The sequence below is a fragment of the Candidozyma haemuli genome, assembly GCF_002926055.2.
Source record: "Candidozyma haemuli strain B11899 chromosome Unknown C_2014730914, whole genome shotgun sequence".
In the NCBI taxonomy this organism is placed as follows: domain Eukaryota; kingdom Fungi; phylum Ascomycota; class Pichiomycetes; order Serinales; family Metschnikowiaceae; genus Candidozyma; species Candidozyma haemuli.
The window spans coordinates 1,287,119-1,303,602 of NW_020289904.1; the positions used below are offsets into that span (position 1 = coordinate 1,287,119).

The 16,484-nt window shown below is 46.3% G+C and overlaps 5 protein-coding genes across 5 annotated transcripts; 2 read left to right on the forward strand and 3 right to left on the reverse strand. All coding sequences in view use genetic code 12, as the record gives it.

The window, feature by feature from the left end:
- Positions 1 to 446: 446 nt before the first annotated feature.
- CXQ85_002204 (DNA ligase (ATP)) lies at positions 447 to 2,660 on the forward strand (the record flags this gene model as incomplete). Its single annotated transcript, XM_025485891.1, has 1 exon — positions 447 to 2,660. One exon carries the CDS (start codon positions 447 to 449, stop codon positions 2,658 to 2,660), a length of 2,214 nt encoding a protein of 737 aa, XP_025341356.1.
- Positions 2,661 to 2,707: 47 nt separating this feature from the next.
- SCT1 (bifunctional glycerol-3-phosphate/glycerone-phosphate O-acyltransferase) lies at positions 2,708 to 5,080 on the reverse strand (the record flags this gene model as incomplete). The annotated part of the gene is made up of 1 exon (XM_025485892.1): positions 2,708 to 5,080. One exon carries the CDS (start codon positions 5,078 to 5,080, stop codon positions 2,708 to 2,710), a length of 2,373 nt encoding a protein of 790 aa, XP_025341357.1.
- Positions 5,081 to 6,699: 1,619 nt separating this feature from the next.
- On the forward strand, positions 6,700 to 9,423 carry FOX2 (bifunctional hydroxyacyl-CoA dehydrogenase/enoyl-CoA hydratase; the record flags this gene model as incomplete). The annotated part of the gene is made up of 1 exon (XM_025485893.1): positions 6,700 to 9,423. The coding sequence occupies one exon, from the start codon at positions 6,700 to 6,702 to the stop codon at positions 9,421 to 9,423; it is 2,724 nt and encodes a 907-aa protein (XP_025341358.1).
- A 146-nt stretch (positions 9,424 to 9,569) lies between these two features.
- MIH1 (putative tyrosine protein phosphatase) lies at positions 9,570 to 11,414 on the reverse strand (the record flags this gene model as incomplete). The annotated part of the gene is made up of 1 exon (XM_025485894.1): positions 9,570 to 11,414. The coding sequence occupies one exon, from the start codon at positions 11,412 to 11,414 to the stop codon at positions 9,570 to 9,572; it is 1,845 nt and encodes a 614-aa protein (XP_025341359.1).
- Positions 11,415 to 12,681: 1,267 nt separating this feature from the next.
- Positions 12,682 to 16,428, reverse strand: HOS2 (histone deacetylase; the record flags this gene model as incomplete). Its single annotated transcript, XM_025485895.1, has 2 exons — positions 12,682 to 14,632; positions 15,083 to 16,428. 2 exons carry the CDS (start codon positions 16,426 to 16,428, stop codon positions 12,682 to 12,684), a joined length of 3,297 nt encoding a protein of 1,098 aa, XP_025341360.1.
- Positions 16,429 to 16,484: the final 56 nt, after the last annotated feature.

Below are 16,484 nucleotides of genomic sequence, written 5' to 3' on the forward strand. Positions count from 1 at the left end.
TCCATTTGAAAATGTCCGTTATCACGCCACTATACTTTGGTACTAACAATTTTACCATTTTGCTCTAGATATTTACATGTTACTTCAATTCTAAGTTAAAGTAATGGCTGCGAAATTCTGAACCTATTTCATGAAAGACAGTAAATACGGAAAGTGCAAAGTAAAAATACAAATAATCCCAAATAATAAGAAAGAATCGGTGGGACGATATTAAGACGATTGAAATCCTTAAATAGCTTCAAAACCATATATATATACGCCAAATTTGCCAGGCTACGTTAAGTGGTACAGTGTGAGTGCTTTGCTCTTTGCCTTGCCTACACTCGCGAGACGCGCTCTTGAAAATACGCTCCATGGTACTTCGCTTGACTTCATTCATACGACGAACATCCCTCTTGAGACCAAGCAGTTGCATCTTCAGAAGCCAATTTATTGCTAGACCCATCATGGAGCAACAGTCAATTATGCGCTTCTTCGGCGAGAAGAAGAACCAGGCTCCCCCTAGTACACATAAGAGAAAGAGACTGGGTGATGAAGAGGAGGTCAAAAAGTTGCAGAAAACAGGAACTGAAGAGGCAAGGAAGATCTCCAAGACAGAAGCACCCAAGTCGGAGACTCCAGCTGCTGAGCCAAAGTCTGTTAAGGATATCAAGGAAGAAGCTGTCGATACTGACACTGATAAGGAAGCCCTTCGTGATAGCGAGTCTCCATCTGAGAACGGAGACGTTGAGGATGCTACCAAGCTTGTCAAGTTGTCGGAGAAAACTCATATGCATAAGAATCTTGAAAAGGGAGGCAAGTTCCCGTATTCTGCCATTACATCTACCCTTGAAAAGATTGAACAGGAGTCTTCACGTTTGAAGATCACAGCTCTTGTCTCTGGCTTTTTCCTTGAGACCTTGGAGCAGTATGGTCTGCCTGAGAAGCTTGTCAAGATCGTCTACCTTTTCATCAACCGCTTGGGACCCGATTACGAACCAGATCTTGAATTGGGGTTGGGGGAGACCCTTTTGATCAAGGCTATCAGTGAATGTTACGGAAGAGCACCAGCAAAGATCAAGAAAGACTACCATGAGGTAGGTGATCTTGGCCTTGTTGCACAGAAGTCTCGTTCTGGTCAGCCTACAATGTTCAAACCAGCTGCTTTGGATGTGGATTCCGTCTTTGAGAACCTTACCAAAATTGCCAAGTCTACTGGTAAGGACTCCCAGTCAAGAAAAATTGGCATCATCAACAAAATGTTGACAGCTTGTGATTTGAAAAGCAACGAGGCCAAGTTTCTCATTAGATCACTCGAGGGAAAATTACGAATTGGTCTTGCTGAAAAGACCGTGCTTGTTGCTTTGGCTCAAGCTCTACTTAATTATCAGCACAAGGACAAACGCGTTTCTCCAGATACATTAGTTAAAGCAGAAGATATAATAAGAGAGGCCTTTTCGCTTATCCCCAACTATGAGATAATCATCAGGCAGAGTTTTGAGCATGGTGTTATGAATCTACTTGACCATTGCAGCTTGACCCCTGGTATTCCATTGAAACCCATGTTGGCAAAGCCAACGAAATCTATTGGTGAGATCTTGGACAGATTCCAAGGGGAGGAGTTTACTTGCGAATATAAGTATGACGGTGAGAGAGCTCAAGTACATCTTTTGAATGATGGCACGTTGAGAATCTACTCCCGTAATTCCGAAGATATGTCAGAGAGATACCCTGATTTGGTGGGTATCACCAAGGACTTTCTCAAAAGGACCGACGACGATATGTCTACTGACACGCCGAAATCGCTTATCTTGGATTGCGAGGTGGTTGCGTGGGACAGAGAGGCCAATAAGATTCTTCCTTTCCAAGTTCTTTCTACCAGAAAAAGAAAGGATGTGAGCGAGGGTGATATCAAAGTCCACATTTGTCTTTTTGCATTCGATTTGCTTTACCATAATGGTGCTTCACTTATAACCAAATCCTTGAGTGAAAGGAGGCAAACCTTGTTTGACAACTTTCAAACAATTGAAGGCAAATTCCAGTTTGCTACTTACAAAAACTCTTCTGATCTTAATGAACTACAAGCATTCCTAGATCAATCTGTCAAAGACTCTTGCGAAGGTTTGATGGTGAAGATGCTTCATGGAAACGAGTCTTACTATGAACCTTCCAAACGTTCTAGAAACTGGTTGAAGCTTAAGAAAGATTACTTAAGTGGAGTCGGCGATTCATTGGATCTTGTTGTGGTCGGTGCTTATATTGGCAGAGGTAAAAGAACAGGTGGATATGGTGGCTTCCTCTTGGCTTCCTACAATGATGACACAGGAGAATACGAAACCACTTGTAAAATCGGAACAGGGTTTTCTGAAGAGGATTTGGCCTCTTTGAGTTCCAAGCTTAAGGCTACCGAAATCTCTGCACCCAAGCCATTCTACACTTACGATACAAACAATTCAAATGCTGTACCTGATGTCTGGTTCGAGCCTACGACCGTGTTTGAAGTATTGACGGCAGATCTCTCTTTGAGTCCGATCTATAAGGCGGCTCATTCAGAGTATGGAAAAGGTATTTCTTTGCGTTTCCCTCGTTTCCTTCGTGTGAGAGATGACAAGGGAGTTGAAGACGCTACAACTTCTTCGCAGGTAGCTGAATTCTACGAGCGCCAAGCGAATGTGAATTGAATAGATAATCACGAATTGAATGCTTATTAATGACTTTTATACGATTCCTAAAGACTAGGACTTTTGTCTCTTCCTTCTCTGATACGGGACCTGATCTTTTCACCTAATAAATGTCTCTTCTGTGGTGAGCTGATGGCGTAGTGAGCAGAAAGGCTGGATGCTGGGATCTTTGAAGTGGCAAAGTTGAGTTCCATATGAGAATTATCCCGAGAAAGGGCAGCCTCCGAATTAGGGGTCGATGCTGGTTTATAGTTGAAATCGTCAGCCATAGACACAGTCGAGTTGAGGGCCTTAATGTCGACATCTGAGTTCTTTGCATTGGCATGCAATGAATAGTCTGAGAACATAGGAATGTTAGTGTACGACATGTCTGAATTCAACATCGAAACACCATCCGACATCGACAGCGAGTGATTGAGAGACAAGTCACTATCGCTGGGCGTAGTCGCCAATGTCAGGCCAGTCTCAGAGTCCTCCTTCTTCTTAGCTCTGAGCTTTCTCTTCTTAGCTTTCCTCTGGGCGATTCTTCTGTTACGCAACTCCTGCGTCTTCATGTCTTCCTCCTCATCAGAGTCCACATACTGAATATCATCAGTAACGTTCAAATGATCCTTCAACTCGAGCAAGTTAAAGTCATTAGGGAAGAGTTCAGGCCCAAACCTGTTGACAACCTCGGTGATTTGTTCAGCCAATTCCATTCTTTTCTGTTTGAGCTCACTGATCGTGTCGCCAGAGAAGATGGAGAGGTACAACGGTCTGATAGACTTAAACAAATCCATACCTTGTTCACCAGTGACCAAGGCGGAGTAAGTAACCAAAACACCCAACATATACAACGAGAACCACAAGGTGAAAGACCCGATGGTAGTCAAGTAATGATGGGTTCTGCAATACCAAGTTCCGATAGAAGCGTAGAAACTGTAAAGCAATGGAGCAATGATCAAACTAATGAGAATCTTCCAAGTGGCAACGACATCGTTAGCCTTGACCTTCACAGTCGAGTTAGCCAAAGCAGATTTGGCCTTCCGCAAGGAAAAGAACTTGGAAATGATAAAAACGGGCGAGAATAACACAATACCCGGGAATGCAAGAGTGGCAAGCAATATGAGCTTGATGATGCGGAAGAAGAAGATTGGAAGTAAGCGGATCTTATGAGACTCATCACAGTCTTCAACATGATGGTCAGGCAAATACAAATGCTTAAGGAGCTTGTTGTACTCCAAGACCTTCTCCTTAGACTGCTGGATCTCGGGCTTGTCCTTGTATGTCTCATAGCCAACCACCAATCGCCTGTTCATCTCCACGATCAACGGTAAAGGTAAGTACTGAGCAAAATTACCAGCATACAATCTCCTGGCAGCCTGGATAACCATCAAGGTCTCATAGTCTTCACAGTTCACAGTGACAGCACGTAAACCGTTGGTAACAATATCCAAAAGCTCCTTGACGGCCTCACGGCTTGTCAGAGGATTGTTATACTTCTTGACCAAATCCTTAGGGATCTCAATTGGGTGACCAAATTCAACCACCGCTCTTGATCTGAACTTGTGGGCGTTGAAGTAATTCATTCCACATGGCACAATCTTCACATCACAATTAGCATCGTTACTCATGGCACCCAAGGCCATGATAGCCACACCGGCCTTCAATGGAAGCATGTCGGTTCTGTCGTGGGATCCACCCTCGGGGAAAATCCCCAAACAGTTACCGTCACTCAAGTGGCGGAAGACAAACTTATAAACATGGCCTTGGTCAATCTTATCAGCGACCTTAAAGCGGGTACCCTGCTTCAAAAGCTGCTTGACTTTTTCAGAAGACTTGAACTCCTTACGAAGAACAATCTCGGTGTCAGAGACGATCTCCGAAATTTCAGTCGCCCCAAGCGATTCTGGAAGAGCAATGAGGCCCCTGGGCATGCATTCCTCGGTGAATTTCGTGCCCTTGCCCTTGACTCTCAATGGGTCGGCTTCAAAGTCCATATAGATCTTACCAGTAGCAGGAAGCAACATGTCCTGAGCCCTAGCAACTGGCACAGCAAGCTGGGCCTTGGAGAATGTGCCAATGATATTGTGAAGATACGATTTCATGGCAATAAGAAATGAAATACGTCTTCCAGCTTCACGCTTCACCTGTTGCATCAACACGATAGGGTCCACGAACTGGTTAGCATGGGGAGCCGCCACAAAAATGACAGGCCCCGACTTGGGGAGACGAAAAGCGCCTCGAGGTCTGATTTCTCGGAAAAAACAGTCGAAAATAACAGTCCAAACCCAGAGCAAGAGGTCATAGAGCCAGAGCTGAGTTCGAGTGAAAGGTTTGTACTCCATGGAAGGAAACGCATTTCTTGGAGGAGATGGAGATGGAGTGGAGGAGTTCCGACGGGAAGGAGGCGATTCGCCCGAAGGGCGTTCTTCAGGCATGGCCTAGCAAGAGGAAAAGGTCGATTGAATGGTGAAAGGGTAGTAGGTAGAGCCAATTTCAGAACTTTACAAGGTCACGAAACGGGAAAGACATCAGGCCGGGGGATTGGACGAAAATCGGTGCGGTGTACAGGTTTCAGAGCTTTCCCGATAATAATATTGCTTGGTTAGGGCAAATCACCAGGTTGGATTGGTGTAAAGGGCAACGAAAAAGCTCGTAGACCCCATACTATAGCGATTGAAGATACACTATTCAATGGCTGCAAAAAAGATAATGTTTCACAGCATCTGCCAAAATGCAAGAAAGGAAAAGTACACCACTTCACAGGTTGCGCCTGCAGAAACGAAACCCAGGCAGGCCACAAGGCAGGCGGTGACGAAAGCGCTATTTTTCACTTGGACCTGAGTCCAGACAAGCTGCCAAGAACGAATGGGGCATCAAGCGATAGGTACATTTTGGAGACTCTAATGAATGCCCCAGTCCAATTTAGAATTGGTTGGTAAAAGGAAAGTTGGGGAAGCCTTACAAAGCCCTAGGGTTTTTGGGCAAATGCGTGGTGGTTACTTCCCAGTGAAGCTGACATTTGCGTCTTCACTGTCACATGGCAAGCAGTAGAAAAGGTAATGAAGGTTCGCCAGAAAATGAAGAAATATATAGCAAAAACTAGGTTAGTCCTCAGACGATCAGGGTGTCATGCCATCTGGCGATTTTCATTTGCCAAACCTTATTCTGTGGTCACAAAACTGATGGGATGGTTGGAGAGCAGTGAGCAGTGAGCAGTGGGCAGTGGTTGCAAACTGGTGAAAGTGGCAGGAGCCAGGCATTCCCCTATTGACACTGCCATTGACATTGCCATGTCAATGTCAGCAATTGCAATTGCTTTACTTTCCGTGATTTTTTTCTACATTCTTCGTAGCCTTCATTCACAATCCCGTCTATTTCCCGTACCCCATTCTCCCAGACCGGTGTTAATAGGTGTGGATAAGACCGCGGCGGTAACGGTTGCCAGAGAGTGGGCCAGTGCGAGCGGAAGTACCCAATACTACGAAAGAAGGTCGTCGAAAAAAAAAACTCTCGTTTGCAAGTGAACGGTCAGAAAAGCATGAAAAATTAACCTCTCGTACATCTAATTGGCCTCTGCATTGGCACTGCCAGCCTTCCTTTCCAGTGGAGGCCCTGGGCCAGTGGTGTACAGATGCCGCTACCAACCGAGGTCTTTATGGCGTGCTCGGTCCTCGGGAACATGATTGCCAACCACACTCCCCTTGAGCCATGGGTAACACACACACCCGTACCTCCCGTGGTTACCAACGGGGTAGGGATCACTCGTTTGAATCGTACGCCAGGGGACTTGAAGACCCAGCAAAATAAATAGTTTGGTGGCTAAAGTAGACCCCTTCTCGTCAGTGCCATGTACCTCAATGGCTGCAAGTGCTAATTGCCTGGGGGCAGACTGGCGGCCTGCATACCTCGGTATTTCCGGGGAAACTTCACAGGCGCTCACCCCGCAAAAAATCCACAATATATAGAGCCAGTTTTCCACCCCCAGCTAAACCGCTTTTTTCTCCTTTCCGCTGTAACAAGAAACACCCTTTCAGCTTCTGTTTCTTTATCAATTATGTCCATTTCTTTCAAAGACAAAGTCGTGGTCGTCACCGGTGCCGGTGGTGGCTTGGGTAAGTACTACTGTTTGGAGTACGCCAAAAGAGGAGCCAAGGTTGTCGTGAACGACTTGGGTGGTTCCCTTTCCGGTCAGGGTGGTGACTCCAGAGCCGCTGATCTCGTTGTCGAGGAGATCAAGCAGGCTGGTGGTGTTGCCGTTGCTGACTACAACAACGTTCTTGAAGGTGAGAAGATCATTGAAACCGCTGTCAAGAACTTTGGTACCGTGCACGTTATCATTAACAACGCCGGTATCTTGCGTGATGCTCAATTCAAGAAGATGTCTCCTCAGGACTTCCAATTGGTGATTGACGTTCACGTTAACGGTGCCTTTAAGGTTACCAAGGCCGCATGGGAATACTTCCGCAAGCAGGGCTACGGAAGAATTATCAACACTGCTTCCCCAGCTGGTTTGTACGGTAACTTCGGTCAGGCCAACTACTCCGCCGCTAAGATGGGTTTGGTTGGTTTCGCCGAGACCTTGGCTAAGGAGGGTGAGAAGTACAACATTAAGGCTAACACCATTGCTCCTTTGGCCAGATCCAGAATGACTGAGTCCGTCTTGCCTCCACCTATCTTGGAGCAATTGGGCCCAGAGAAGATTGCCCCATTGGTCTTGTACTTGACCTCTCAAGACAACGAGGACATTTCCGGTCAAATCTTTGAGGTTGCTGCCGGTTTCTTCGGTCAGATCCGTTGGGAGAGATCTGGTGGTGCTTTGTTCAAGCCAGATGACTCCTTCACCCCTGAGTCTGTTGCTAAGAAGTTCGAGGAGATCACCTCTTTCGACGACTCTGGAAGATCCGAGGACTTGCAGGTTTCTCACCCATTCATGATCAACAACTACGGTGTCCTTGCCCAGCAGGCTAAGGAGCTTCCTCCAAACGACAACTCTGGTGTTCCAGAGGTTTCCTTGAAGGGCAGAGTTGTCTTGATTACTGGTGCTGGTGCCGGTTTGGGTAGAGACTACGCTTTGGCTTTCGCCAAGAAGGGTGCTAAGGTTGTCGTTAACGATTTCAAGGACCCATCTAAGGTCGTTGAGGAGATCAAGGCTGCTGGTGGTGAGGCCCACGGTGACACTCACGATGTCGCTAACCAGGCTAAGGAGATCATTGACAATGTTGTCGGCAAGTACGGTACCATTGACATCTTGGTCAACAACGCCGGTATCTTGAGAGACAAATCTTTCGCCAAGTTGTCTTGGGAGGACTGGCAGCTCGTCCAGAAGGTTCACTTGAACGGTACCTTCGAGTTGACCAGATTGGCTTGGCCACACTTCGTTGACAAGAAGTACGGTAGAGTTGTCAACATTACTTCTACCTCCGGTATCTACGGTAACTTCGGTCAGGCTAACTACGCCACTGCCAAGGCTGCCATCATTGGTTTCACCAGAACTATTGCCATTGAGGGTGCTAAGAACAACATTAAGGCTAACGTTGTTGCTCCTCACGCCGAGACCGCTATGACCTTGACTATCTTCCAGGAGTCTGACAAGAACTTGTACCCACCAAAGTTGGTCGCTCCATTGTTGATCTTCTTGGCTTCTGAGCAGGTTCCAGTCACCGGTGAATTGTTCGAAGGTGGCGGTGGTTGGATCGGTAAGACCAGATGGCAGAGAGCCAAGGGTGCTGTCAGCAAGGACGCTGTCACCACCGCTGAGTTCATCAGAGACCACATTGGTGAGATCACTGACTTCTCCTCTGGTACCGAGAACCCAGCTTCTACCACTGAGTCTTCTATGGCCATCTTGTCTGCTGTCGGCGATGACGATGACGATGAAGATGATGAGGAGGAAGACGAAGGTGAAGAGGGTGACGATGACGATGATGAGGACCCAGCCAAGATGCCAGACCCAATCTTCAGCTGGAACGACAGAGACGTCATCTTGTACAACCTTGGTGTCGGTGCCCACAGAAAGGAGTTGAAGTACGTTTACGAGAACGACTCTGACTTCCAGGTTATCCCAACCTTCTGCCACTTGCCAACTTTCAACACTGTTAAGTCGCAGGTGACCTTCTCCAGATTGTTGAGAAACTTCAACCCAATGCTCTTGTTGCACGGTGAGCACTACATCAAGATTAACAAGTTCCCAATCCCACTTGAGGCTTCTGTCAAGACTTCCTACTACCCATTGGAGGTTACCCAGAAGGGTACCAACACCATTGTCGTCCACGGTTCCAAGTCTGTTGACGAGTCCACTGGTGAGGAGCTCTTCTCTAACGAGGCCACTCTTTTCATCAGAAAGTGTGAGGGTGACACCAAGCAGTACAACGAGAGAAGAACTTTCGCTACTACTCAGTTCGCCGCTCCAAAGACTGAGCCAATCTTCACCAAGGATATCCACACCTCCGATGACCAGGCCGCTCTTTACAGATTGACCGGTGACAGAAACCCATTGCACATCGACCCAGCTTTCGCTGAGGGTGCCAAGTTTGAGAACCCAATCTTGCACGGTATGTGTACTTACGGTTTGACCGCCAAGGTCTTGTTGGACGAGTTTGGTCTCTTCGATGAGATCAAGGGTAGATTCACTGGTGTCGTCTTCCCAGGTGAGACCTTGAGAGTCTTCGCTTGGAAGGATGGTGACACTGTTATCTTCCAGACCCACGTCGTTGAGAGAAAGACCATTGCCATTAACAACGCCGCTATTAAGTTGGTTACTGACGACCCTAAGTTGTAAGTGGTTTAAGGTCTATTTATTTTTTTACGATGAGAAATATTTTTCAAATTTATTAGTTACGTTTCAAATGCTAAAATGTAGTAAATTTTCCAAGGAATGGGTGTCCCATGTGAGAATTGGTTATGCAAGTTAAAATAGTCCATGTATCAGGCAAACTCTTCATCTTCCTCGTTGATCTCTGATTCAGGTTGGACCCGTGATGACAACTTGTTGAATACGCTGTTTTCGGGCGTGCTTTGTTTCAAGGAAAATGAAAGCGGTGTATCATTGATTGCATCAGAATGGGAAATCGGTGGCCAAGAGTCAAAAACTGAACCTGGTGTAGTAGTCGTGAGCGGTGAGCTCGTCGTGGGCGAAGACATATTAACGTATGGTCTTGGAGTACGATACACCGGTCTTTGTAATGAAGGCCTCTTTGGTTTACCTGAATTAGAGCCAGTGACTGGGAACAGATATGGCGAGTTCAGAGGGGAAGCAAACATGTGAGTAGCATTGCTAAGCGAAAGATTGGGAGGTTGGGGCTCGTTTGATGTGGTACTATCGAAGAATTCGGGAGAATCGGCGGAAGGTGAAGAACACGACGCCAAAGACTCGGTTGATGTAAATGCGGAGGAGTAGTTTTCAGAACAGACCAGCAGCGCTGAAGAGTGGATCGAGCCCAGCAGAATTGACAGATTCTTACTGTGTTCCCTGAATAGAGCCGAAGGAGGAGCGAAAGCATCATCGTCGAAGCATGACGAAGAACCGTAAGGGAAGTCAGAAGTCGTTGGAGACTCTGACAGATGAGAAGGCCAGTTGATTTGAGGCTGGGAAAGGTGAAGCCTGAGTTCCCTCCGGTCTTGTCTCTTGTGGACTTTCGATGCTGCTTTACGTCTGGGCACTTGGCTAGTGCTAAGCGACGTGGGAAGGCCAGGGGAAGTGAGATTCTGCTCAGTCGAAGTAAGGAGTGCAGTGAACGACGAGGAACGTGAATGACTAGAAGAATGCAGTTGGAATTGGTTGAATGAGCGTGCTCTGGTGAGCTTGGAGGCCTGAATGACTTTACTCATTTCAACCTCACAGGCTCTCTTATGCTTGATATCTTTCATCTCAACGTAGGCCTGAGGCACACACCACTCCTTGTGTGAGTCGAAGAATTTCTTGTAGCCTCCTTCGAGCACAACAATGTCAGGGTAGAGTAGCCTTGGGTAGTTGTCAGAGTTGAAGATGCGGTCGGCCTTACGTAAATGGCCAGCCATGGTAGGACCACGAAAGATGGAGTACTCGCAATGGAAGATCAAAAGACGTTTCCGGCTTTCCAGCAGACGGTGGTTGATAAAGCGCATCTCCAAATCATTCTTGGAAGATATGTTGATGGCATTGACAATGTGGCCCCCGTCAAACTCATAAGGGAAGCGGCAGTCAATGACAATGTAGTCGTCGAACTCGGAGTCATACTGACCCGAGACGATCTTATGCATTTCATGTTCATCAATTCTAGGCAACAAGTCCTGGGAAACCTTAAACGTCTGAAGACGAGTCAGGGGAAGCAATTCACTGCCATCGAACCTATCGGCAAGCTCAGGGTCCTGAAGGCACGATTGGGTTCTTCTGATATGGAAATCCTGCGGAGGTTCCTGCTGGGGTACTTTTCTTTCGCCTCGGTTCTTATACAGTGGGGAACAAAGGAAGTCGTCATCATTCAAAGTAGTATCATTACCGGTATCTTCATCGGTAGATTCACCTTCTCCATCCACAAGATCTCGCATACGGGAGTTGGGTGTATCAAACACGCTCAAATCGGAGAAACGAGAGATCTGTGACATGGACCTTGAAAGCGCCTTGGTGCCGTGCTGTAGCTTGTTCTTGCCAGACTCCAAGGTACTCATGATATTGGTCAATTTTGCAAAAGGCCTGCGGGAGCGAGCGCCTAAAGGAGAAGTGGTATTATCGGGTCCGTGGAAGTCGTGTTCGTTGTCGAGTATTGGGCTAGACACGGGACCATTCTTCATAATACGGTGGGATTTCGAAAGGAGTGTGGTGGTCTCTGGATGAGAAAGGGCAGCGCAGCAAGGCTGGTTTGAGAAGGAAGGAGGCAGGTTAATGCAGTGCAGGTTACCTCTGGGAAAGGGAAGGAAAGGTGACAGAGGGACAAAGGAGGACTAAAACACAACGAAGAAAGTAAAGAAAAAAGGACCAAGAATCCAAGAATCCGTGGGGCTGATCTCACGTTTATATTAAATATAAAGCAAGCCAAGGATAGCGCAACTTTAAAAAGGGCCGTAGCAAGAACTGGTGCTTTTTCATTGTCGGCAGCTGCCCCAGAAATGGCGGTAATGGGCGCGGTGAGGGAAAGGTAAACAGTACGGCAGGGCTTTTTTTTTTTTTTTTTTTTTTTTTTTTTTTTTTTTTGTGGCAGGTGCTGAGCATTGAGGGTTCCTCCTTCAGGGCCATTAAGTGCTGCCAGGAAAGGTTAAACAGGGTAGAAACAGTCTTTAAGCTCCCGAGATGCCCCTAGTCAGATGCTTGGTTTCCCCTTGATTTTTTCAAACAGTTTTTTCACCCTTGTCCCCCTTTCCATTATCACCAGCCTTTTCTATCTCCTCTCATCCATAATAATATAATATTATTTCTTCTCAATGGCTGTTTCCTTCATTCCCCCATTGCTCTTTGTTTTGGTGTTTCCTCCTCCCCAGATCGCATTCACTGCCGTTTTCGCTGCCCAAGCGCCTATTCCTACCGCACGGGAATGTCTAGGGTTGCTCGCGCTGTGTTTTGTTTACGCACCCTGGCTGCAAACATGTACCTCGGCGCTTCGTCCTACTAGGGCGACGCCGCTACTTGGTCTTGCCCTGGCAACCACCAATGTAGTTTAGTTCCTGACTAAAAAGCTCCAGCGCTGGTAGTGATTCGTTTGTGGGGGGCCTCCACGAGACCGGTTGACTACCACTGTCTTTATTCATGCTTTTTAGCCTTGCCTTGTTCGCGCTGGTTTGGGCAATTTGCAAACATAACCATCTCATATCCCCTCCAATGTTCGCTGCAGATATTGTTCTGTGGTTTGCTTGTTTGGCTCCTGCGTTGGTTACGACCCAGTCGCGTTCGCTTCCATACTTTTTATTTTGCAGCCACTGGTCACCGCCAGCCGTCCCCGGCATCCACCCTAGGGCGTGTGCTTATGCTGATGCTCACATGGAAAGGCCCCGGGCCTCGTTGCATATATGACCGGATCGGTATTGGTCTTGCCTTGTCTTGTCGTATGCTCTATACTAAGCCTGCTTAGTTTTCTAATCTGTCAAGGTATTGGTCCATTGTACCTGCCTTCCTCGGCAGCACCGTAAGTGTTTCGTCCCCCACCTCGTCACTCTCTTCCTCGTATGAAGAATGTGCATCGTGCTTGTCATGCTCCTCCTCGTCGCTACCTAGCTCCTTGGCAACAGCCTTTCGCCATTTCCCGCCGAATGATGTTGTGCTTTCATCCGTTAGGTATCCATGCAAATTCAACAGCGAACTGGAGCTTGAAAGCTTAGTAAGAGCGCCAGATCTCGTAGAGCTAAACGAATTCTTTCTTGAACCCACGCCTCCGCCAATGCTAGGAGTACTGCTGATCAGCTCTGTTGTAGATCCTCTCCTATCCGAACGGCCAAACGACGGAGGCGGTGCCAAATCTGAAAAAGATGATGTTCCGCCGGCGTCCGCGTGTGTAGGCGAATAGAGTGAGTTGATCGTTGGTTTGATTTTGGCAAAAAACCGTCGGCTAGGACTGAATATGGACTTGATTGATGACGGTGACCCTTCTCCGATCGTGACTGTATTACTCCCCGCTGTGTTAGGCGTTTTCTGTCCAGAACTGAACGGCGACGCTGGTGGTTGTGGGAAAGACGAAGAAGAACCTCCCTTGTGAATTGAAAAGGTGGATGACAGGAGTTTCAATGGAGGTGGTATGGAGCTTCGTGAAAGTCTCAGAATATTCAGATGCGACGATCCTGACTTTTGCAATGCTGGCGAGAGAGACGAAGTACCTTTATCAACACTAATCGAGGAAAGGATATTGGTTGTGTCTATCAAGGATGATGCGCCTTCTTCATCGGAGAGTGAACCCATTGAACTTGAATCGTCCAAATACGAGTCTAGTAAATCATCAACTTTTTCGAGATCTAGAATATTGATATTCTTAACTGGCAGCTGCTGGTGCTCTACCAGTATTGGGCGACTTGAAGGTGGGAGGGACATCTCTTGTTCTGGCTTTCCTGCTCCGAAGAAGCGCTTGATCTTGTTCGAAAAGCGGTTTTCTGCCTCCCATGCTTCTGCAGCCTGTGGGTCCTGTTCGGTTATGATATTCTTATTAAATGCGTAGAACTCATCTGCTTCTTTCTTTGTCAATTCAAAAGTTGTGAATTTATGATGCTTGATTTCTGCAAGTGTAGGACGCGAGTTTGGATCTTTCGAAAGTAACTGTCTGATTAGGTCTTTGAGCAATTCAAGTTCCTTCAAGTCATCTATTCTAACGTGGGAGCTTTCTCTAGTCTTGGGAAACTTGAGTTGTCCGTTAACGATAGTCTTGAATAACCCAAACTCATTATGGCCCTCAAACGGTAGTTGGTGAAAGAAAAGACAGTAGATTACCACGCCTAGGGACCAAATATCAATCCGTGCATCAACTTTTGACCTTGCCATATCATCTTCATTAAGCATCAGTAGCCTTTTGTTGACAAACTGACATAACTCAGGAGCGTAGAAGGCTGGTGTACCCATCGTTTTCCCTAGTTCCTTATCATCATTAGTGTTGTTCTCTAAAATCAAACTAACCCCAAAATCTGAAATCTTGATTGTCCTATCCAGGCTTATTAGAAGATTAGACGGTTTGAGGTCCCTGTGGATGATGCGCTTATAGCTATGCAAATATTCAAGACCATTCACCACGTCTCTCACGATCTTGTTAAGCGTGATGCCCTTGCTCCCCTCCTTAAGATACTTCTCATGGAAGTGGTTATACTTCTTCCAGTCGATTTCTCCAAACTTACAGTACTCAAGCACGAGCAAGATTTTGTCGTACTTGAGATCGTCAATCACTTGGTATAACTTAACCACATTGGGATGATCACACTCCTTCATAATCTGTATCTCGCGTTTGATTTTGGTTGTGTGACTTAGATACGTCTTGGTGATCAATTTGGCTCGGTCCACTCGATTAATAGTCTTGATAGCCACGAACTCATGGCCATTTGAACTGAGATCTTCCGCTAGTAGCACTTTGCCAAACTGACCCTGGCCAATAGTTTGGAGGAGCCGAAATCGCAGGTTGACCACCTTTCGGTTGGTTGGTTTGTCTAGCACTATATCTAGTCGCAGGACGTCCATTCCCTATGAGCTTTTCTTGTAGTCAGTTTTGTTCATGGAGCATCTACTTGCAGCCAGTATGTTAGTAGTGATATACTAAAAACGCGTGTGCAGGTCTGTCTGAGTTTTTGCAGTTTCTTGATAAGGTACAACATCGGATAAGCTTTAATATTAATTCTCTATATTGAATGGGCACTATAGCCCGGTAGATATAATACAGTTTACTTTATTGCCAGAAAATAACTCCGAAAATGTAGCATCTTTCATTAAGGTCATAAGTTGGAGCAGAGCGCGTACTACTCAAGCCCCAAAGGCTGAGAGCCATTAGCTCATCAATAACTCCCCTGCCCGAGCCTCATCCTTCATATCGCGCGTATTCCTTGTCTCTTCATCATCCCTCTCTTCATTGAGTTCTCGTATGATGTCTTCCTCTTCCTCTGTGAGACCACCAATATCCGGTGGTATCTCTTGCATCTGAACGGAAGGAGCATAGTTGAGGAATCGAAGCTGCTCCAAAATGTCGGTTTTAACACATTCAAGATACTTCTTTGAGTTCTTATTATCTAGCCGGCCATCAAGTTGTGGATGAAGTGAAAAATCGGGTCCGAACCAATCGTATGTTGGAATCTTCAGCGGAATCTTTGAGTCGAGCTGTACATCATTCAACACGGAAGTTTCGTAGCACCAAAGACGCGAAACGTTTCTTGGTGTATAGCCACCTCCTCCCACGACAAGCATGGGGATACCGAACGACTTGATGAACTTAACGCATTGTCCGTGTGCCCTAATATTAAGATTGAAGCATCCCAATCTATCGTAGCCTAGCGAATCGGCACCACACTGTTGCACGATAACAGTAGGTTGGAACTTTGTGATAAGAGGCTCCATGATCAGCTTAAATAAATGAATGTAGGAATGGTCGTCTATACCATCTTTTAAAGGAACGTTGACGGAATAGTTCTTTCCCTTGCCAATACCTGTCTCGTCTATAGACCCTGTACCTGGGAAAAACTCTCCGTTAAACTTATGGAAAGAGACAGTCATAACTCTGTCTGTAGTGTTGAAAGCTTCTTGAACACCATCACCGTGGTGGAGATCAATATCGATATACATGACACGCGGATGAACTCGAAGTAAATTGAGAATAGCAAGAACAATATCGTTGATGTAACAGAATCCACTGGGTTCAAACTTCTTAGCGTGATGTAGACCACCCGACCAGTTAATGGCTATATCACTCATTCCACTGATGAGCTTCCTCAGAGCATCAAGAGAAGCACCAGCGTACATGCCCAGGTAGTCGTACATACCATCAAAAATTGGACAATCGTCACCAATATTAAATTTCGCTAGCTTTTCCTCTCCAAGTTTGGCTGTGAGTTCAGGTGTTATGGTCTGCAAGAAATCCACATAATCTTCTGAATGGAACTGTAGAAGCTCGTCTCGCGTAGCTTTTCTAGGTTCATATAAATCCATCCTTTCATGTAGCTTATACAGAATAACCAAATGGTCTGTAAGCATCAACCTAAATGGCTTCATTGGATGATGAGGGCCATAATGATATCGAGAAGTTTCTGCATTATAATGGTATGAGACGTTTCGTAACCCCAGCTGTCGCTGAGGAAAATATAGAGGAGCATGCTCCTGAGTCTTGACATCAGTCGAAAACGTTTCAGAGTTCGACATTAGGTGGTTGCATGAAAAGAAAGTTAGCTTGAACGATTACTTCTTTGATACTTCTG